This window comes from Pteropus alecto, unplaced genomic scaffold, assembly GCF_000325575.1.
Source record: "Pteropus alecto unplaced genomic scaffold, ASM32557v1 scaffold115, whole genome shotgun sequence".
Taxonomy (NCBI): domain Eukaryota; kingdom Metazoa; phylum Chordata; class Mammalia; order Chiroptera; family Pteropodidae; genus Pteropus; species Pteropus alecto.
Window position 1 is genome coordinate 4,061,193 of NW_006436814.1, and position 23,000 is coordinate 4,084,192.

Sequence of the window (23,000 nt, forward strand, 5' to 3'; positions counted from 1 at the left end):
TGCATGCATTTTAGTAGCTACATTTTAAAAAGCAAAAAACAGTTAATACTAGTAATTTATTTAACCTGCTATATCCAAAATAATCATTTCAGCACATCGATATTAACAAAATTATTGAGATATTTTACCTTTTTTAACTAAATCTTTGAAATCCAGTATATTTTTAACCCCTACACACATCTCAATTTAAAATGGCCACATTTCAAAACCAGTGGCTATTGTATTAACCTGAATTGCTCTAGAGCACGATATCTTAAGGCCGTACAGAATTCCACCTTGCGGATGGCCATAATTCGTAATTTAACAAACAACACAACGCCCCACCCCATTAGGGAGTTAGATTATTTGACGTAACAATGCTGCTATACATATAAATATCTGGAGATAGAGTTAATCACAGCATACGTGCATTTAAATTTAGGCTTTTTGATACATGAATATCAAAAAGTTTGCCCTCCAGTGAAGTCATAACCTGGGAGTGAGAGCGCATTTAAGACAGTGTTTCAGCGTCAAGAGTAGATCCTCTGTGATGCTGACAACAAGCCATGAGCACTGACACAGCACAGGCTCCTCTCTGCAGCTTGGTTAAGCCAGGCAGATCTCAGGGTCAAAGACTAATGCCAGTCACCTTCACCTCGAGCAAACATCAAACACTGTTAGTTGCTAAGGACACTTTGATGGACAGCATGCAGCCCCTGCCTTCTTGGGATTCAAAAGTGAGAAGAGTTAAGGCATTTCCAATACAGTGTGGTCTTGACTTACCCTAGATTGTCCACATAGCAAGAGTTAAGTCTTATGCTATTAGTTTATTAGGAAGTACAATCCCAGGGAGCAGGGGCGATTGTTAGGGGGCTGTTAGGGGAGGGAGGATGGGGGTTAATGCTAAGATGTGCTTCTGGGTGCCTGGTAGGAAGTGGAGCTGGTTGCCTGATCCTTTGGGACTACAGAGAAGGTTGTAAACTTAGTTCACACAGTTGGTGCTGGGGTGAGGCAGTGCAAGAGAAGTGGGGAGCATGTGTCCAGTGTCCCCTTGGTCGGAGGTTTGCTCTCACAGCGGCCCAGCCCTTCTGGGACAGGCACGAGGAGGCACTGGGCGGGTTTCCAGGCGGGGCTGCAGCAGCCCCGGGGTGGGAGGCAATGAGGGTGCAGCGGGGAGCACGAGTGCCTGCAGGTCAGCCTGTACCGAGCTGGGTGCTGCAGTGGTGGCTAGAATAAGAATCTGGTGCATAGGAAGTGTCTGGGCCCTCTGCAAACTCATACCTGCTCCTCTGGCAACAGCTACCCCAACCTTGTTGATTGGCGCTCAGCCCCTCTGCACGCCAGCCTGGATCCTTTACCTGCAGCTCGAACCCCTACCACCAGCACCACTTTGGGTTGTTTAACTGGGTCTCCTACTGATTTTCTTTTTCCCTAAAGGATGAGGAGGCTGTAAAGAAGCTGACGGTGAACCCTGGCACCAAGTCCAAGCTCCCCAAGCCAGTGCAGGAGCTCATTAAGATGATCTTTGATGTGGAAAGTATGAAGAAGGCCATGGTGGAGTACGAGGTACTGCATTTTGTTGTTTGATCGTGAGCACTTAACTGGAGTTGCTGAGCTGGGGCTGGGTTCCGTGGCTGGTCTCGTTGGATGCCGGTGTCTCTACTCGTTCCTCATTCTGAGACAGATGCAGGTGTGCTGAGGCCTAGAGTGCTCTCTCTTGGCCAAGGGTCACTGGACTTGCTGTGAAATGTTGGGTGTGTTACAGAGAGCGTCCCCTGAGCCCCCAGGCGCCCTTGCACCTTCCTCTTTCTGGCTGCCATGATAGAATCTGTATACACGCTTTTGTGGCCCAACCGAACGGCCAGCCAGAATTGTCCTGGCAAGTCCAGGATGTGGCCCACTTCCAGGAAAAGAACAGCACAACCAGCATTGACCGGCGTGCAGACAACTCTGACACTTGCTTCATCAGATAAAGTTCATACCATCTATTTTTAGGAAGAGGTTGGGCACGGGGCTGGGTGGGGTAGAGGTGATGGTGGTGGGGTTAGTGCCTCTCCTCCCTGCTCAGGGCAGAGTGGCAGGGACGGCAGTCTGAGCGTCCCCTATTCTGTACCTTGCCTCCCTTCTTCCCCAGCCCTGGAGCCCAGAAGCTTCAGGCCGCTCTGAACAAGGATCAGGGGACCAGTGTCAAGGGCAGGAGTTGTGGATCAGCCTTGCCCATTCCGCCCCTTCCCTGAAGGCTTGCTCCCTCCCTGCTCCTTCCCAGGTCCTTTGGGAGGCTACACCCAGCCTTGGGGCACAGGGAACAAACCTGAGTGGTACAAACCACTGGTAGCCTCTTTCTCTTCATCCCTGTGTCACTGCGTGGAGCTCAGCCTGGCAGGATGCTCAGGGCCCAGTGGTGTTAGAGAGCCATGTTGAGTGACGTCCTTTTTGCAGATGGCCTGGGCTTGTGCTGGGTGGTGTATTTCACAGTGAGTGCAGGGGTGAGAGAGCTCTGGGCGACTTACCCTGCAGTACATAAAGTGAGCGAGAATCTTCTCTCCCAGGCTCTGCGCAGACCCTGCAGAGGCATGGGATTGTAAAGTCTGCAGAGTTGGGTCACCAGGTCTCCCCAGGAAGACCAGGCGGCCCAGGAGGGGATGCTTCTTTCGGGAACCCAGGAGGCCTGAGGAGTTCTCGGTCCAGCTCTTGGTTGTCACTCTGCACAGTGCCTGGCCTTCAAGGGGGATCCCTTATCTCCACAGATTGACCTCCAGAAGATGCCCTTGGGGAAGTTGAGCAAAAGGCAGATCCAGGCCGCATACTCCATCCTCAGCGAGGTCCAGCAGGTAAGCCAGGGGCCGGCCCCTCCTCTGTCCCAGCTGCCCCTTGGGTCTCTTGGGACAAGCTCTCGTCCTGGGGGTGTGGCAGTACATTTACTCAGGGTTAGTGAAATAGACATACCAAGCCACAATTCATGATGATTTCCATTTTTTTCAATCCAACAAATATGACAGGTGCCTGACCCTTATGGAAGATGGTCACAAAACTAATGAATTAGTGTTTTCAGTGATCAGATGTGTAATAAATTCCCTATAAATTTGATGAGGAATTCGGTTCTCCTGCCTCATAAGTGTCGTGATTTTATTTTGTGTATTAAGATAAGCTGAATTTATTTTGCCATTACTAGGAAGTCATCAAATAGAAAGCTAAATAATGCCTTATTTCCATTCACTCCGTATCAGCTTTTCTACAAAGTCCCCATCCCTGGAGCCTTTCAGGCTTGGGCCCGGAGGGTTCCACTTGTGTTTGGGATGGGGTACAGGCTTGGCTCGTGAAAGAAGAAAAGTCTGCGGGAGGCCAAAGTGGGGCCAGGAAAGCGGACTTCTTGACCACTGCTGGAGAAGAGGCCCCGAAATGTAGCAGTTAATCCACTTAGTGCAGGTCTGAGCAGCAGCCACTTTCCATGTGACCCACCAGCTGGATGTGAAAGGCTTTCTTCAGCCCAAGCCTTTCCTGTTCCGGAACGCCCAGGTGGAAGGGCTGGGGCAGTGTCCTCACGCTCTGCACAGAGCAGACCGCAGTGGACAGAAGTCTTAGGATTTGGAGAAGCTGGCGTCCCGGAGAGAAGCAGACTTGGGGCTTTGGGCCTGCAGGGTGTCGACTCACCACCCTCTACCATGCTAGGGTGTCTGCCGAGTGTGCGTCGCCCCGTCACCCAGCCCCTGCGTCTCCGTGCATTTGTCGAGCACTTGTGCATAGAGAGCACCGAATGGCATTGTGGCAGGAAGGAGAGTTTAGCCCTTCTGGACCTGGCCACCTGGACCTCCGGTTGCAGTAAAAATTAATTTCCTGCCTTAAAGATGAAGTTCAGTGGATGGAAGGGAGCCAGACTGAATTTTATAGTAATGAGTTTTTTTCCCTTTTAACAATTTATTATAAAAAGCTTTCAAACATAAAAAAGCTGAAAGAATTACATAGTGGTCCCCCGTCTCACCCCATAGATGCTACAGTTCGCATTTTGCGTAGCAGTGGGGGTTTTATAAGTCTATAACTGCACCACTTTTTACACAGGTGAGGTTGTCTGTGGGAAACGGATCACGTGCTGGGCCGTGCAGCGTGAGGGTGGGGAGCTGCCGCTTCGGGGCGGCCTGACACGAGCAGGACCGTGGCCTCGTGGGCATCTCCCTGTGCACACGCGGGGCCACCTCGGGACTCCGCTGTGGCACCCCCTTCCAAAGGAAAAAGCCCGGCCCAGTGCCGAGGCCTCGGAGCTGCGCCTCAGCCTGCGTTTCCTCCCTCCCCTCCCCTAAAGGCAGTGTCCCAGGGCAGCAGCGACGCCCAGATCCTGGATCTCTCGAATCGCTTCTACACCTTGATCCCCCACGACTTCGGGATGAAGAAGCCTCCGCTCCTGAACAACGCAGACAGCGTGAAGGTAGCAGGGAGCCTCCGACGTGCTGGTTTTGGTCCCAGTTGGGGTGTCGCGGGCCCCCCCCATGACTGCCCCTCCATGTCATGGTCCTGAGAGAAGGGGCCAGTGCTGGGAAGGCCACTGTCCTGCCATCATTTTGAAATGGGGTTTCTACCCACGTTGGTGGAGCCAGAACATGGGCAGAGCAGGCAATGTCTCTCCATTGCCCCAGCCTCATAGAGGAGCCAGCCACAGGTCCCCACCTGACACCAGTGCGTATGAGTGGAAAAACAGGTCTCAGCACAGCCCCGTGGCTGCTGCCTCCCTCCCCCTCCCCCAAGGAGCAAGCCCTTCTCAACATTCCAAGAAATCCTCAGGAGTCTTCGCTACGACATGTCGGTGACACACTGTCCCCGACCAGTTGGGAGGTCCCTCCACTGTCCGTGTGGGCCGTCATCTGCCTGTGTGTTTTCTATGCCAAAATGGCGAGTTGTTTTCCCTTGCTCCAGGTTTTCCTTTGTCACTCCAGGTTTTCCTTTGTCCCTCCAGGCCAAGGTGGAAATGCTGGACAACCTGCTGGACATCGAGGTGGCCTACAGTTTGCTCAGGGCTGGGTCTGAGGACAGCAGCAAGGACCCCATCGACGTCAACTATGAGAAGCTCAGAACCGACATTCAGGTAACAGGGCCTGCCCTTTCCAGAGCATCCCGACCACCCAGCCCAAGAGCCCTGGTCTGTCCTCCAACTTGACCGTGCACCAGGGTCTCCTGAGAGCTTCCAGATTGCAGTGGCCCAGAAGCTGGTTCTTTTTTTGTCAAGTCCCAGGTGCTACTGGTCTTTTGGGAACCACAGCGTTTGCCCTGTAAATACGCACCTTGTTTGCGTGGCGGGCTCCCAAGCCAGGGCCTCGGTTTGCTTTAGAGACTGGTTTTGCGGAGCCTTACGGAAAGGTTTTTTTTTTTTAACTTACTCTGGAGATGATCTGTCTTTGGGGATTGTTGTGGCATGAACCCTAGAAAGTTTGCTCCTGGTACCCCTTTTCAGAAGTGGAAAAGCCTGATAGTGGCTTTAATAAAAACACGTGCCTGGGTTTGTATTCTCCAGCTGAAGCTGCTGTGTTGGTGCACACAGTCCTTGAACTTCAGTACTTTGGAGGTTTGGGCAGAAATCACCCTGCCTAGGCCAAACGAGGAAGGGGTTTTCGCCCCTCCTCCTACCTTGCCCTGACCTTAAGCCCGGTCTCACCTGCCATGTGCCTCGCTCCTCAGCCTCTGCATCCCTCCCTGCAGAGGCACAGGGTTCAGGTGCGCTGGGGTCTGGCGAGCCTGGCGTGGTGTTTACATCACTAAAAAGAGCCTTTGCTTCTTGCTTAGGACAAAGCATGGGTCTGAGGCTCTGAGCAGGTAAGACACCAGGTCATATGCTTTGCCCCTGGGGCACCTGAGATGGGACGGCCATCGGCATGGTTCTCTGTGAAGGGGCTGTCATTCGCCCCGTTTACAGTTTTGAAGCCTTTTAAGTAAGAGTCTGAGGAAGAGCAGAATTCCTGGATTTTCTGAATTTTGGGTAAGACTGTGAAAACGCAAGAGAGCACACATAGCCTTTCCCATGACACACTCATGTTCGTTTTGCACAGACTACATTAATTAGTTGGCAGGTAGTGGGGGATATTCTAAGCCACAGTGCGCATAGCCCTGAGGATTCAAGAGATGGCGCCTCCATCCCCAGCTGCAGACCCCTATGGTTAATTGGATCTCTGCCCCTTTGAATTGCAAATCTTGGCTGTGGGGTGTCTCCTGGCCCACGTTTTAAGTTCATGAACTGGAATGTTACCTGGGAGCCAGCTCTCTGTTCTGGGGGCTCCCTGTCCACAGTGAGCCCCGGGTTTCTAGTTTACTGCTATCCCAAAGAAGCCGATGGCCAAGCAAGGGACCGCTGACCTGGGACCTCCCCAGTCACGGGGCCTGGGACACAGGCTCTCAGTCGCACCTGGGCTCCCACGAGGGCTGTAGTGTGATCTGTGTGTCAGCCGAGCCTATGATTGTCCTTCTCCTGGGGTCTCCCTTGCTCTGACTCCAAGACACCCTTCTCCTAGGTGGTGGACAGAGATTCTGAGGAAGCTAAGATCATCAGGAAATACGTCAAGAACACTCACGCGACCACACACAATGCGTATGACTTGAAAGTCATCGATGTAAGAATCTCTTTTTCCTCTGTCCCCTTATGTCCTGTTAGCTCTTCCTGTTCATTCCTCCATCCTGGGCAGAAAAGAGCATTTTACTGCTTGACATAATCAAAGGAAGTGATTTCATTTATTAAGCAAAAAATTAGTAGTCTCGTGGTTTGGCGTGGCTTTATTCTGTTTTAAAAGACATTTCTTATCCCAAAACCTGGTTTTAGAATCGGGGGTCCAAAATGAAATGCTTCAGGTGTGCATCTGCTACACCTAGTATTTATTTTAGTCGCTAGTTTCTGCTAGATGGGACCTTGACAGGTCAGGTTGCTCCATCGTGATTGAAACACCTTATATGCTCCAAGAGCTATTAAGTTTCCAGGCTCTGGGGACAACCAGTCAGTCCTGTATCTATTCAGATCCCCGGGTTAACCAGAGTCACAAACGGCTTCCTTCGTTTCTCTTGTTTAATATTCCTACCAGATCTTTAAGATAGAGCGTGAAGGGGAGAGCCAGCGCTACAAGCCGTTCAAGCAGCTGCATAACCGAAGGCTGCTGTGGCATGGGTCCAGGACCACCAACTTTGCTGGAATCCTGTCCCAGGGTCTCCGGATCGCCCCACCTGAAGCGCCTGTGGTAAGTGCCTGGCTGGGGGAGTGTGGAGTGGGCAGTGCCTGTCTCTGCACTTGGCTCCGTAAAGAGCTTATTTAGGTGAGAACTGTACATGCCCCAGTGAGTAAGGAGTCTTGTTTAAAGCTGTGGGTATTGTCTCGGCCGTGGCTGACAGGTGGCCAGGCATCCCTCTCCAGGCCCTCAGCACAGCCCCTCAGGTAGTACCTGCACACCCAATCTCCCATCCCAACTCCCGTGGTGGTGGTGTGGCTGCATGTGTCAAGCATAGTTTCTGGAACAGAAGAAGTGTCCAGGCCGTGCTGGGAATGCTAGTTGGGATGTCAATGTGCAAAGAATGGACTTTGGCCACGGGCCAAGCCGAGTTCCCATCTGCCTCCACCACTTCCCAGCCGGGTAACCGCTGTGAGCTCCGGTGCCTTCCTCGGGAAAATACAGTAATGAATTGTCGTGTCACCTATTGGACTACAGAAATGGCCAGCTGGACAGGAAATTGGAGGTGGTCTTCCAAGCCTCTCATTTTACAGGTTTAATGACTCTAGTGCTGTGCAGTAGCTCGTGATTTGGGCAGATAACCACTCTGAACCTCGTGTTTTCACTTAAAAGTAATAAAAATAGTAGCCGACGTTGATCGGGTGTTTACACGTGTCAGGTGCTAGTTTCAGTAGCGTTTATTAACTCATTTAGTCTTCACAACAGCCCAGTCAGGTTCTTTCCCCCAGTTCAGAGGAGAAAGTGGGGTCCAGAGAGGTTAAGTGCTTCTTGTGGCCTCAGTATCTGGGATCTGAACAGCTCGGGTCAGGAGCTAAGGCCTCAGCGACCCAGCCAGAGGCCGTATGGGAATTGGAAGTGGCCGTTACTGCCCTTGGCGCTGCGGCTGGCTCCCGTAGAAGGTTTTCAGCTGTCCCCTTTCCACCCCTGCAGACTGGCTACATGTTCGGTAAAGGGATCTATTTCGCCGACATGGTCTCCAAGAGTGCCAACTACTGCCACGCGTTTCAGGGAGACCCAGTAGGCTTGATCCTGTTGGGAGAGGTTGCCCTTGGAAACATGTGAGTACACCTGGCTTTGGGGCTGGCGGCACTTGATGGGGATGGGAGAGGTAGGCTGTGGGAAGGAGAACTCCCCCTGGCTGGGAGGGGACTCTGAAAATTCCTCTCCACAGTTACGGGATCCACCAGTTAGGTGGTGGGTAGCAGAAGCCAATTCCTAAGTTAAGTGAACGAGCAGGATGCAGGGATGCCTCCCATCCCAAGGACAGCAGTACAGCCAAGCCGTGGGGACTGGCAGGCAGAGGTTGACTTGCACAGAGGACGGTCACCGCATGGCCCAGCTCATACCAAACTTGAGTCTTAATCCCAGTTGCAAGTACCCCACGTCGGTCCTGTCGACTGTAACCCAAAGGTCAGAGTGATGTGATAGATCGGGGTCTGGGGGTCATGGGCTGGACCGGAAGCTTCCAGAGCGGCCGGCCACAGCTCTGAACAGGACCGGTCCTTGAAAGGCCCCAGAGCAGCGGTCGTTGGCACAGACTCTGTTCAGAAAGAGCTGCACTTCCGGTTTCCGAAGCCGGAGCGGCAGGGAGTGCCCAGCAGTGACCGTGGCCGGGGTTCTCTGGGGTCTGTCTCCTCCTCTCCTTGACCTTATTCTGAAAATCAGACTGTTGGTTTGAGAGCCCCGTGTCCCTAAAGGCTCTTCTGAGACTGTTCCCTCTTGAACAGGTATGAACTGAAGCATGCTTCGCACATCAGCAAGTTACCCAAGGGCAAGCACAGTGTCAAAGGTAACGTGTCCGGGAAGGGGCTCTCCCCAGAGGCCGCATTCCTATGGCCAGCTGTTAAACAGCTGGAGGGCCATGAAAAACCATTTCACTCTGTGGCTGCAGCTAGGGTCACAGATGCCACCAGAGGGTCTTGGTTTGTGCACCAGTGACCAGGTGCGTTGGGTTTTAACCTGACTCTCAGCTCCAGCACTGAGGGACCTCTGTGGATCGAGTGGCACCTGGAGCATCTTAGATTGCTGGAGGTCATAGCACCTGCTGAGTTAGTCTCATCTGCCTGGTTGATATCACTGCTTTGGAATTCTGCTCAGCAGAAATACGGTCCTGGGGTGGAGGCTGGGGGTGCTCCTGTTCTTATTAAAATCAGTTAAGGCTGGTGCCCTGGGAACTTTATGTGTAACCTGCAGCTATGTGGAAGAAGGAAGGATAGAGTATGGAATTTATGTATTTTTAAAATGAACACACAGACCTAACATGAAGGGATCTCATCTCCCTGGAACATTTGCAACATCCATTCTCCCAGGTCATCTCACTCGTGCCTTCTGTTTTGCAGGTTTGGGCAAAACCACCCCTGACCCTTCAGCCAGCATTACTCTGGACGGTGTAGAGGTTCCTCTCGGGACCGGGGTTCCGTCTGGCGTGAACGACACCTGTCTGCTGTATAATGAGTATCCTTTCACGAAGGGCGGTCCCGGGGCTGTCGCGTCCCTTCCTGCAGCCGGTCAGCCCCCGGACTGGTGCGAAACTGTCCTGTAACAGGTCTCACGGGCGTAGTTCCCCTCAGTGGTCTCTGCTGGTGCCGGTGCCGGCTGAGGGACCAACCGGGCGCCCCACGTGGATACGCACAGTTTCTGGGGTGTGAGCAGCGCCCAACATTCTGCCCTCCTGGGGGCAGCACGTGCACCCCGTCATGAAACTGTTTGCTCCTTGACACGCTTCCCCTCCAGGTACATCGTCTACGACATTGCTCAGGTAAATCTGAAGTACCTGCTGAAGCTGAAATTCAATTTCAAGACGTCCCTGTGGTGAACTGGGAGGTTCGGCTGAGTCGCAGCCCAGGGACACTGGCATGAACTCGCCTGCTGTGCTTCACACTGACCTCCGCTGGGTTGCCGAGGGGTCAGGGGTCATTCCTTCACTGGATTTCCTCAGAAAGATTTGAACTTTGGTCACATGTTAAACGATTTTTCCCAACTTTTCAGATCTGTTGTTTGTGTTGGTTTTGGGGGGTGGGGCGGATGTTTGGGGATTTTTTTTCCTGCCAGCCCTAACTCTGGTAGGTACAACTGAATAGAGAAAAAGTTGGGGAGAGGTTGGAGGTTTTGGGGGGGGTTGGGTTTTTTGGGTTTGGGGCGGGGGGGTTGGCCTAGACTAGTTCTATGGAAAGAACCAAGCCACATTAGAACTTCTGCCTTACTGGTTTCCCCAGGGAAGAAAAAAATAATCTTCACCCTTATTTCTAAGTGTTCATCTTTAGTTTTGGTTTTTGGAAAAATGTTAAACATTTATTTTGAGGTAAAAATAAAAACTAATTTCATACTATTTACATTTTCTTTTTTATTTTGCCTTTGTTATCACCTTTTTGGCTTTTTTTCCTCATGAGGGGGTGTGGGGAGACCAAGGGGAGGAACGTTAACAACTTCTCATACTTGCCAGCAAAAGGCCTTTCCTTTTGCAGAGACACTTGAATGTGGAAACTCTCGGAACATGTAGTACAGTAAATTAAAAGTTGCATTTGAAATTCTCGACTTTCCTATGAGCGATTTTGTCTTTCAAGTTTATCTATATCGCCAGTATACCCAAAGGCTGATAGTAATTCTCAGTTACTGTGGAAATGACTTCTGTATTTACATACCGTGTGTTTGGTCCCATCTGACTACCGGTCTGGTTAATCATCACAGTGCAAGGTCCACAAAGGCCACAGGGGATTGTTTGTGCCTGTGTCTGTGAAACCCCAGGATGTGCCAGGCAGCAAACAGGACATCTGAGTGGCAGAAAAGCAGATGCGAGACATGGGAAGACGCTGTGTCAGCTTATCAATTAACGTGCTAAACTCAGGCCAGTGTATTGCTCTATCGTGTGGAGCAGTATATTACGTATACCGTATTGGCTCACACTGCTGCTGTATATTTGAGAATGACAATTAAATGTTTGTTTACATTTAAGTTCACCGAAAGCCAGGGTGGGATCGTATGACTCTCGACCTTTTACAGATGGAGAATAGGAAATGTGGGTCGGAAGGTAGAGTCACAGGCAGGAGAAGGCAGCAAAGCGAGCTGTTGTCTCAAACTCACAAGTTTCCCTGGATTTTTTGGCGAGGAAGACAAAGGACAGGCACCATTCAGGATAGGAGAGAAGGAAAATACTTAAGGTTTTCTACGTTGAGCTACGTTTAAGTGATTATAACAACAGGTGTGATTTCTGTCCTATAGGAGCTATGTTTGTGACTTCATGCTGTTAATAAGCTGAGGGCTATACCAACCCAAGTTAAGGTGTTAGATATCAGAGAAATGCAGCAAATCAATAACAGTGGAATCCTCATCTTTTTCAACATCCTTGATGAAAATCCTTAGCTCCTTGCACCAGAGGCCCCCTCTCCTGATTAGCCACATTCAGTAAGGCTCTCAGGCTCCCTGGATCCTGAGTATTTTGTATTCTTCACCTTTTTTTTTCTATCAGCACAGAGAAAGGCAGTAACCCTCACAGTACCTGATTAAACAAAGTATTTTTAGGTTTGAGTGATTGCTTAATGGGTTCCCTGTAATCAAAACTGATTTCTTTCTTAAAGAGAGATGAATATTTCTGACTCCATATTTTTTTTTCTAAAAGAGGGAAGCTACCAAATTATGTTTCAATATTTGGATTTTCTTCCTTTATTTTAAAGAAATCCGAGTCCTATCTCAGGGTGCCACGGAAATGCATGCAGTTAATAAAAAAGTTTCTTAAACAGTGAGCTGGAGGAGCAAACGTGCCGCATCCCGCTGCCTGAGCTGCCCCCTCTCGCCTCTGTGCCTGGAAGTGCCCCCGGCTGTCCTCGGCTCACATTTCAGGCCGCGGGCGTACCGCACAGCGGCCGGTGCACGTGGTGTCGAGTGCACTGAGGTGCCGCCCATCACCGCAGCGTCAGCCCATGGGTTTTGCGTTGGCAGTTAGTTTTGCTGCACCTCTGCGGGGGCCGCCTTTGGAGGTGGGAAGCAGCTCCTTCAGTATCCCAGAGCACTTCCGTGAGGCTGCTGTGGGGAGATTTGTTGGAATATCACCTTGGGGTGAACCTCAGAGTGAGCTCTGTGCTCGGGCAGAGCCCTGAATGAATCCAGTGGGGCACTGCCCCACCCCTGGCAGACAGCGCGTGTCTGTGCATTAAATAGTCACGTTGCAAGGCTGCGAGGTGCCTCGTCCTGACCTCCGGAAACCTCACGTCTTCTCACTTGTCAAGATCTGAATATCAGGAATGGTTCATCTTCTACGTGTTGGGCTGGTTCTATGGCACCAATGTCACCCAGGTGCCTTAAGAATTTCATATTTCCCAAAATGGTGTCCCTTTAAATTCTGCGTTTCAGCTCCCAAATGCTCTGGGAATGGTTTGCTTTTTGTTTTCGTTTTAAGGAATGGTGTTTCCATCACTTCTCCAGGCAGGGCGTCCGCACGATGACTCCTTGGGGTAATGGCCGGTTCCGGGAGGTCTGGCCAGCTGAGAGGCAGCGCCCCGCTGGCCGCCTCACTTCGGCCATTTAATCTCTGCCTGGAAGATCTGACAGCAGCTTCCGCTTGTCCATTTTTCTGGCTTATGAGAGCGGTGCGTTTTCCCCTTGCTTACTCGTCTCTGAAGTGGGTAATCTAGGTTACAAGAAGAGGTTACTGCTTTTGGAAAGGAAGGAAATGTGGTCTGTAACAATTTCTCTTCAGTGACCTGGCCCACCACGGGGCGAGTGGGCAGTGTGAGTGATGGGGTCACCCGGGCGTTCGCTCTGTGTGCCGGGGGACATGCGGGGTGCTTTTCCACCCCTGTCGTGTCCTGCGCAGCCTTGCTTCCGGTCAGAGGTCTCACTTCACAGATAGCAGGTCGGCATTGGGCTCGTGCCCACGAGTTACCTGGTTTTGCCACACATCCCATAACCTAGATGAGGCCTCCTTGAGAGGTCGAGTGGCTCCTCACAGTGCCAGTGTGAGTCAGCACCATGATCTTCTGGGGTCCAGCATGTGGGTTAAATCAGGGACCAGTGTAAGTCACTCTCCCCCAGACGCAGACTTCGTGGGTCTGGGAGCCAAGCAGTGGAGTGGGGGTGGCTCCTGTCACCGCATCTGATATATCCACTCAGAACTTTCGCTTCCCGCCCTGGAGCTCTGCTGGGCTGGAGGTCCAAGGCCCTGACAGAGACACGTGTCCCCCAGGGACACAGCAATGGTTCCACTGAATCAGATGAGGCTGCCACCTGGCACTTTGGGGCTCCTTAACGACCACGTCCCCCCACCAGCAGAGAAAAACGTTGCTCTACTGACTGGAGCGACTGATTACTAAGAGGAAATTGGGGTGCTGCACCGTGGAGGCGAGGACAGTGTCTGCAACCTGGGGTCCTCAGGAGCACCTCTGAGTGCTGCCGTGTTTCACAGCAGAGGCTTGGGACGGAGGGTCAGCAGCCTTCAGCGGTGACAGGACTGTCGAGGATTCAGCCCCTCAGGAGGGAACGTTCGGAGCACTTAACCAGGCCAAGGACTGTCATCAGCTAAAGTTCTGAGCAAAGGCAGAAAAAATAAGGACTGAATACGGAAGCAGAAAGTTACAGGTAGCAACTCCGGTTTTGTGACCGTCTGTGACAACACGACCTGAAGCAACCAGTTAAGGGGCCACGACTGACCTCACTCGCCCAAGTCTAGGAGTGGTGATGAGGGATTAGAAGCAGGAAACAGGAAACTGGACTCTCGATTTTGGAGACTCTATGAATGCACAGATGATATTTATCCCCCCGATTCCTCACTCTGTAGTGTAATGGAGGGGTACTGTCGCCCCCCTCTGGAGAACCAGTGATGGGCTCAGTGTGGAGGAAACAGGTCAGGGCCCAAAGGAGAGAACTCTTATATTCCCAGGGTCATCCGAGCCAGGGCTCCCACCGTCAGACCCTTTCAGCCAAGCCTCCGGCTGCAGAAGGATGAATCAAGCCATTCCGAGTCCCTGAAACCTTTTGGTACCTACCCTTGAGTCATGTTGAGAAAAGCTCATCCCTGTAAAGTACTTAGCCTGGTTCCTGGCCTTGACACACCCTCAACCTCAGCCATGGCTGAGATCCCAGGGAATGGTTTTGCTGGGGTAGGAGCCCAAACGGAGTTCCTGGTCAGAAAAGGAGAACCAGGGGTCGCGACAAAGATGATCCCGGGCTTAGGAGGGAACTGCCGGACAGTCTGGGGAGGCAGAGCCCAAGATTGTACAGGTGCCCTTATGCCCTTTCGGTCTGAGAAACCTGACCGTGACACTGGCCTTCCCTCAGTGTGGCTTCATCCTCCCATTCCTCCCGGTCATTCAGCTTGACCGAAGGGATCAGACTCTCCAGTACTGTCCCCCCAGGCCCAGCCCCACTTCCAGGCAGGCCTGCTGAGGCTTAGAATAGCCCAGCTGCTGTCTCAGCAGATGGCCAGGCTAATTTTAGCCATGTGGTACTCAACCCAGGGCCCAAGCTGGGCTTTTTATATTTGAATAAGCCAGTGTGCAACTTGGGTTTGGAGCCAATAACAAAGCTTTGAGTTGTGATCTGTGCGTCTGCCTAGCACGGTACAAGTATTCCAGAAATACAATTTTTTAAAAATTTTGTTTCTCTGAACCAACAAGTCCCCAAACTAGAGAACCAGGGGGCATTCAAGCCCGTGGGTACTGGGGACGAGCCAGGAGACAGTGTTGATAGAAAGCCATGAGAAGCAGATGGTGACCCCAGCTCCTGCCTTGCTCTCCCTGATAACAGGCAGGTGGCAGATCCTCAGTGTCCAGGACACACTGACCTCTCAGTGCTCTCTTTGTCAACATGAAAGAGGAAAGCCAGCCCCTTCGCTTCCCGGCTCATCCTCTGAATCACTTCTAGTGAATGGGCTGCATTTTGATGCTGTGGAGGGAATGTGATCCGAAAGAAATTAACCACAGATGCCAGCAAGAAGCTCCTGACAACCTAGTATGAAGTGGGCAGATGTGGAAACTGAGGCTCACAGAAGTAGGAGACTCCAAGGTCCTAACACAAGTTAAAATGGGGCAGGTCGATAACCTGCATTTTCCACACAATGTGTCTTACTCATCACCGCCCCGCCACACACACATATGAGGATTGCCTTTCATACAGATTATCCCAGAAAGTCAAGAGACAGCTCAATGGTGCCTGGAGACCTGCGTTCCAGCCTGCTTTTGCTGTTGTCTAGACTGATGAGCCATTGAAGGAAGTTGAGGACCAGAGAAGACATCAATAGAATGAGACCAGACTGTAGTTCATGGCTTCCCAAGCCGGGTGCGTTAACTCTTAGAAGATGCTCAATGGTCATCAGAGACCATCGAGCTACAAGAAAAGGAAAGCCCAACTCACAACAGTTCCATCAATAAGGACACGTGTGATCTCTCATCAAGAAGTGGACAGAGACAAGATTGGTTAATTCGGCTTGGTATTTCTCTTGGCCTTCCCTTTATGGTGGGTGGCAAGATGGCAGTGGGACTCCTAGCTTTAACGTCCAAAGGCAGGAAAGGAGGAGAAAGTTGTCCCCTCATTCTTCTCTTTGTACCAGAAAGAAAAACTTTTCTCCATGGCTCCCAGTAGACCAGTCTCACCGGCCAATGCTGGGGACACGTGCCAGTGTCCCAGCTGCAAGGGAGGTTGGATGGATGTGGAATATCTGGTATTTTCTGCCTGTTTAGAGGATGGTGGGCTCTACCAGCAAGGACCAGGGGGGTCAAGAATGGTGGCTGTGTGCATGTCACTCCCTGGGAAGTATACGCAGAAGTTTAGGCAAAGGCACACTTTTTTCTGGGTACTGGGTCCATAGAAGCCGTCAGATTTTCGGCGGTCCCTGAGTGCAAGGACTTTCAGAACCACAGCCACAGAGAATCACTAAGGCTCCCTCAGCTGCTCTAACATTCTGTGATTTTTATGAAGATGTAAACCATGACAGAAATAGAAACAATTGCCCAGAATAGTTTCAATGGCGGTGCTTACTGCTCTCTCACAGATACAGTCAGTCTTCGATGACACTACTGAGGTCACTATCAGACACCCTGGGACAGTCAAGCTCTCTTTTCCTCCTTAGTGAGCTTGGTTTTTTGCTGTGAACCCCAGTGACCTTGGCCAGAGGATGGTCCTGCCCCACTTGTCTGGAGTCCAAATCCTTTGCCTGATTGGTTACTGGATTCCAGTTGTACTGGTGTTGATCCCAGTCCTCGTGGTGGTGCCCGAAATACCTGGGAACAGCTCGCAATTGGCTGTGACAGTCTCTAAGGACATCGCCCAGGGCTGCAGCCTGGTCTCGGGCACCCCCAGTGCAGGCACCGTTCCGGGCAGGCCCTGGCTTGACAAAACTCATCTACGTTATCTGAACAAGCACAACTTGCAATCAAAGCCATTGATTGTTCTCCTCCCGTCCTTTTAAGATTGTTCAGTGAGGGAATTTTTCTCCTGCCACTGGAAGAAAATTCTGCAGGCAGGCCCTGTGGCTCTTCCCCTCTGTAAAAGAACTTGTTTTTTTATACCCCACGGTGACTCTAAGATCCAGTTTCAACTCAGCAATTGGAATGGCCGGTGTAAGATAACGATGATGTATTTGAACTCGATTTACATTAACATGTCCTGTGGCTCAGTTGAGCCTGCTTCAGGCTGGAGGCCTGGGGTGGCAAAGGGACAGAGCTGCTCTATTTCCCGACCTCTCCCCTTCTGTCTGTTCCTAGCTCCGTTCAGGTCCCCAGGGAGGTAAAGGGGGCAAAGGCTGGGGAGTGAGAAGGATCTGCCTTACACTGGCACTTGATCAATCTGGCTCTAGCAGGTGTGACACTGGCTCTTTCTTAGATTGCTTTCATCAGCTTTTTAGGGGGTCCTTTCTGGGCCCCTCAAACCTGGCAGGTGCATATCTATTGTGATCACCTCTGCGGGTCTTGGCACGCAGGCATTCACCTCCAGCTTCCTGCGGCCAGACTCCCCCCACCCCATGGGCAGCCCCAACAGGACCCAAGAGGACCCCTCGCTGCACTCCCGCTGGTCACCCACACCTGGTCTCCCTCTGGTCACCCACACCTGGTCACCCACGCGTCCTTTGCCCTGACCGGCTCTAGGAGCATGTCCAATCCCAGTGCAATGGCACTTTCACCCTCTCCTGCCAAGCAGTCAGGCCTGAGTCCTTCCAGGTAGGGGACAGACCTTGGTCCCCATGCCCCCAGCTGAGGGGTCACAGATAAACCCTCCAAGGAGGCAAGCCACCCCCTACCCCTTTGTAAGTGAAGGGGGTGGGCTCCTGGCCCAACTTTCCTCTGAGACAGGCTTCTCACGAAATGTTCTCTCCCCACACACTGACCCCCTTTACATCCCTGGCATGGCCGAGGGCTCAGAATCACAGAAGCTTCTCACACGTTTCCTTTTCACGCCTATTGTATTCTGAAGTCTCCATCAGCTTTCCCCTTGACAGGCCCTGGGTGCCCTCAGCCCAAGACAGGAGGCACTGTGGCCAGGACACAAGGGCACCTAGGGGTGGCTTCCTACTGGTGGCTCCTCACCAAGGCAGTCACCTGCTGGCTCCTCACTGCGGCCTGGATTTCCAGAACACATACCCGAAAGACTCCTGCTGGCCTCGTTTTCTAAGAAAAAAGTGGGGTGTAACTGCCCGCTCTCCAGAGGCACCCATCTTTCTGCCCGAACCACTCCCAGAGGAATGGCTGCCTCTTCTGACTGGGAAGCTCGGTTTCGCAGAGAAAAAGTTCCACTAAGTCAGAGGAGGACTCTGAGGGGCGGGAATCGGTGAGCGCTGCTGGCTAATTCAGACTGAGAGAACTGTGGAATGGCGGGGTCCCCTCTGTGAGACCTCGTAAGGTTCTGGAACCTCGAGAACTTCCCCACGTTGGCCCTGACCGTTAACCGTTAGTGATCTGCTCCCATACTGGTTAGTGGGAAAACTTCGAATGAAGGAGGGGCTGTGTGTGTGTCTTTAACAGGGCAGCGGGGGAGGCTGGGCCCCACTCTCCAGCCCTCCCGAGATGGAGGGCTGATGGCCGGGCCAGGCCTCCCTCGGAGGGAAGAAGGCCGCATGGAACACCCAAGATCTCCCCTTCGTCAGGGGCCCTGCCATGCTGTCCTTTCCTTTCATGCTTGGTGACAAACGGTGCCTGCTGTTTAGGGGCGGTGGGTGAGCCGCCACTGGAAGGTCACACACAAGTTTGGTTTCCCATGAGCTCCGCGGGGTGTGGACGGTACCTGCTTCCCGAGGAGTCGGCTCATGGTTCATTTTCCTCGCGGCTTTCATGCCACCAACGCTGCCCCTTCCATGCTGAGACGGCGGGTGGAGGGGTGCCCCTCTGACAGACGGATGCCATCTGCCAGCACCTCCCCCTGAAACTCAGATCTCTGCAGAAGTGGACGGTGGGGCCTGAGCCTGACTGTCCTCTTCACAGCCCTGCTTGTTCCAGAGGTGACCAAAGGGGTGGTAAAAAGTAAAATCGGCACTTCCGGGCTAAGAAAAACACCTGGACCCTGCCTTTCAAACCCTCCGTGTTGTGGGTCTTTTGTCCCCAGCGCTCCGCTGAAGCATTTCAAGGAAACTAACCGAGTCCCCTTCGAGTTCATCCCCTTCGATCCGTCAAAGCCCTGGACTGGGAAAGCTACTTCCTATCCAGAAGCTTGCAAACACTTTGCTCAGTGGTTTGAAAACAAAATTATTACCAAGAAATGATTTTGCAGACAGTCTTGAAAAACATTCAGGTGAAAAAATTAACTATAATTCCGTTCTTTCTTATTCCAAGGAATTTTCTTGGAAGCACCATCTTGGGAATTATATTTAATGGAAAGCAAATAAACGAATGGACTCAAATTAATTCAGGAGTCAAGGAGTCGCGAACGAATCTGAGCGCCTCTCTTACCTTCATTTTCTGCCCTTCGTTTTCTCTGACCAGACAATAAGAGCTACCTTTACCTGCACCATGAACCGTAGATTTTACCTCACAGTAAGGGGTCCAATCACCCCAGCCAGATTTTCTCTTGAAATAGAGTCTCAGCCCCAATCCATAAGTAGCAGTGGCTCAGCACCTCCCTTCTGCTGTAGGAAGAAATAAAGTCACACAGTCAATTGCAAGGACTGGGGATTGAAAGCCCAGAAGGAGGTCATGTGATGTGGAAGCGGAGACTGGAACTGTGACAGAGGTGGGCTCCTGAGATGGTGGTGGTTTTGCCAGTTCTTCCCTGTCCTTGCAGATTTCCTGGCCATAGGTTATTAGATTCTATCTGTTAGAGCTGGAAGGAAACTTAGGGGTATTATTATTAAGTTTATTGAGGTGACCTTGGGAAGACATTGGATAAGTTTTAAGTGTACAATTCTATAACACATCATCTGTCTACTGCGCTGCATGTTCACCACCCAAAGCTGTCTCTTTCCGTCACCATCTGTTTAACCCACTTTACCCTCTTCATCCTCCCCTACTCCCCCTTTCCCTCCAGTAACCCCCCTTCTGTTGTCTGTGTCTATGAGTTTGTTTGTTTTGTTCATTCGATGCTTTCAGTTTTGTATCCTCCATATGAGTGAAATCATATGTTCTCAACTTTTTCCATCCGACTTATTTCACTTAGCGTGATCATCTCAAGATCCATCCATGTTGTTGCAAATGGCAGTATTTCAGCCTTTCTTATGGCTGAGTAGTATTCCATTATATATATGTACCACATCTTCTTTATCCAATCATCCATCAAAGGACATTTAGGTGTTTCCATGTCTTGCCTATTATGAATAATGCTGCAGTGAACATAAGGGTACATATATCTTTATGAATAAATGTTTTAAAATTTTCAGGTAGATGCCCAAAAGAGGGATTGCTGGGTCATATAGTAGTTCTGTTCTTAATTTTTTGAGGAACTTCCATACTGTTTTCCATAATGGCTGTGCCAGTTTACATTCCCACCAGGAGTGTATGTGTGAAACCTCAACTTTGATGTGTAAAATTTTGTTGTATATGGATGTGTTGGCTTTAAAATATGTCCACAAATTCTTTCATAATTCTCCCCTCAAACAATGAAAGCTAATTCTTCTGCCTTTCAGTGTAGGCTGTCTTCAGTGACTTGCTTCTAGCAAAAAGGCCATAAAAGCATGTGGCTTCCTCCTTGCCCTCTTTCTTAGGACTTCCGCTCTGAGAGAAAGCAGCTGCCATGTTGTGAGCCATTTTGGGAGGGGCTCCTCCAAACCCAGTCATGCCATGAGGTCAGGGTTTGTCAGCCTCGGCACTATTAACATTTGGGGCTGGATAATTGTTGTTATGGGGTCTCTTCTTTCTACACATTGTAGGAGGTTTAACAGCATCTCTGGCCTCTGCTCAGTAGATGCCAATGACATACACACCCCATAAGCGATAATCAAAAATCTCTAGACATTGCCAAATGTCCCCTGGGAGGGCAAAGTCACCCCCAATTGAGAGCCACTGCTTTAGATGACTGATGCCCTGATCAACATCTTGACTTTAACTCTAGGAATTAGAATCACCCAGCTAAACTGCTACTAAATTCCTGACCCACAAAATTGAGAGATAATAAGCCACTAAGTCCTTGGGGGCGATTTATTATGTAGCAATAAATAATCAATTCAAAGGACACGTGAATTTTTCAGAGGAAAAGAAGGGTTCTTACCTTTCTTCAGGTTCTCAGGGGACACTTGACCCTAAAAGGCTTAAGAACCCTGGATCTAGTCTGGCTTCCTAGCCGATGTAAACACCCTTTCCACAGCATCTGTGAGTGTTGGTCAGTTACTGGAAATATTCGAGCAGTGTGTGTTTGGCCATTTCCAGTAATCCCACCTCACTAGATCACTCAGTTCATTGTTAAACAGAAAAACTTTGACATGTACTGAGCCAAAACCTGCTGCCCGAGCTTCACCTGCATGACTGGTGACCTGTGGTTTTTTTTTGTTTGTTTTTGTTTTCAGATTTTCTTCCTAGCTCCTCAATCTCTATCAAAATTTAGCTTTTCTGTGCCTTTTTTTAAATTTAGTTTCAAGTATACAGTACATTGGTTAGACATTTTATAGTTTATGAAACAATCCCCCCGATTACTCTTCTGTCTGGTTCTACACACAGCCATTACCTTACTGCTGTCTGCACTCCCTCTCTCCGCCGTGCTCCCCATCCCCATGACCCTCTATCAACTACTGGTTTGTACTGCTTTAACCCTTCATCACTTTCTCCCAGCCCCCCCACCCCTTCCCCTCTGGCCATCACTCTATCGTCCTCTATATTTGTGGGTCTGTTTTCAATTCATTTGTTCTTTCCGTTTCTTAGATTCCACACATCGGTGAAATCATATGGTATTTATCTTTCTCTGCCTGACTTATTTCGCTCAGCATAATCACCTCTGGGTCCATCCATGTCACTGCAAATGATAGGATTTCATTTTTTTTTTTACTGGCTGAGTAATATTCCATTGTATATGCCTTGGTTTTTTAAGACCCTTGTTAACTAGTGCACTAATTCCTACTACACTGAAAGTATCAGTTAGCAAAAGATAGTGCATATTCTGTTGAGCACTTCTGGAAATGAGAATGTCAGGTAAGTCAGTTCTATGAATGGTCCCTGCTGGTGGAGGTCCTCACTCGTGCGTAGTCATCGGCTTGTCCTTTCTCTCCAAATACCCTGAGGTCGTGGATGTGATTTGACCATGATTTCCTCCTGTCCATCAGTTCCCTTGATTGCAGTGATGCTTATGATTTCCTTCCTCAAGTCAGAGGACTCCCATCGATCCTTACTTACCTGTTAATCCTCCCTTCCTGGACTGCTTCCTTGAAGGCTTCTTCAGTCTCTGTTGAAATCCAGCATGATACTTTTCCTTTGCTACCTTGAAATAAGTCAGCCCTATAACTTCTAAAGTGGGCCACCGTGGGTTAGAACTACTTGCCAAAAACAAAATAAATGCAGAAAGAAAGGCCATAGAGGAAACAACTTCGCCTTTTGCAAAATTTATTCAGCCAAGGAGGACACATAGGGTGTTCATCGGCTGAGAGCTTATGCAGTAGGAGGTGCTTGCTCGTGCTCATTGGCTCAGGGTACACAGCACGGCCTGCTCTCATTGGCTCAAAATGCATGCGTCATACTCTCAGAACAGAGGGAAGAAGGTTAATAACGAAGTACTGTGAAGAATTGTGTTTGTTTTGTTTTTAAAAATGTTTCTAAAGACAAATAACCTTATGAATTAGTGCTATGCAGGATGGCATTATAAAAGGGTACGCATGTGTATTCACCTCCTAGTTAGAGAATAGACTAACTGAATTAAAAGCATTTGTCTCCTGAAAAGGCATAAAAATTTAATGTAATGATTAAACTTTTAGATGCCTTCTACTGTCTTTGGCTACCACTGATAATCTTGATAAACTATCAAAAGCAGTTGGTATGGTCACCTGTGTGTTTCTGTCTTTTAGACTGAGGTCCTGATGGGCAGGATCCATGTCCTGTTTATCTTTGTATTCTTCAGGCCTCTATGTACAGTTAGTGAGACTGTACACTGTCCAAAGATGCCTGACACAGGGATGAATAAGGGCTGGAATTCATCCGGCTCTACCCTAGTCCAGCTCTGTGCTTTGGGGTCATATCTGCCCAGAGGACATGTACTTTTTCTGTTTTCTCTGATCTGTTTACTGATTCCCTAGTAGTGCCCTTTGATTTCCCATCTCCTGGGCATTGTGGGAGCCCAATAAGTGCTGGTCAAAAGAGGAAAGGAATCGATGAAAGAATGAATGGACACACTTTGCTTTCAGTGGCGGTGAATGGAAGACACAGACACTATTTTCTTTTTTTGCCAACCCAACAATCATTACCCTCCTTCCTGGCCCCTTTTTTTTTTTCTGGTACC

General features: G+C 50.3%; 1 protein-coding gene across 1 annotated transcript in view; it reads left to right on the plus strand.

Moving 5' to 3' along the window:
• Positions 1–10,159, plus strand: part of PARP1 (poly(ADP-ribose) polymerase 1) — a 38,089-nt gene extending 27,930 nt beyond the window's left edge. Inside the window, exons 14-23 of the mRNA XM_006914272.3 lie at positions 1,417–1,545; positions 2,727–2,810; positions 4,277–4,399; positions 4,925–5,053; positions 6,471–6,569; positions 7,032–7,184; positions 8,103–8,230; positions 8,900–8,961; positions 9,512–9,626; positions 9,906–10,159. Coding sequence (XP_006914334.1) covers positions 1,417–1,545; positions 2,727–2,810; positions 4,277–4,399; positions 4,925–5,053; positions 6,471–6,569; positions 7,032–7,184; positions 8,103–8,230; positions 8,900–8,961; positions 9,512–9,626; positions 9,906–9,987 — 1,104 coding nt within the window. The 3' untranslated portion in view covers positions 9,988–10,159. The remainder of the gene's footprint in view (positions 1–1,416; positions 1,546–2,726; positions 2,811–4,276; positions 4,400–4,924; positions 5,054–6,470; positions 6,570–7,031; positions 7,185–8,102; positions 8,231–8,899; positions 8,962–9,511; positions 9,627–9,905) is intronic.
• The last annotated feature ends 12,841 nt before the right edge of the window (positions 10,160–23,000 follow it).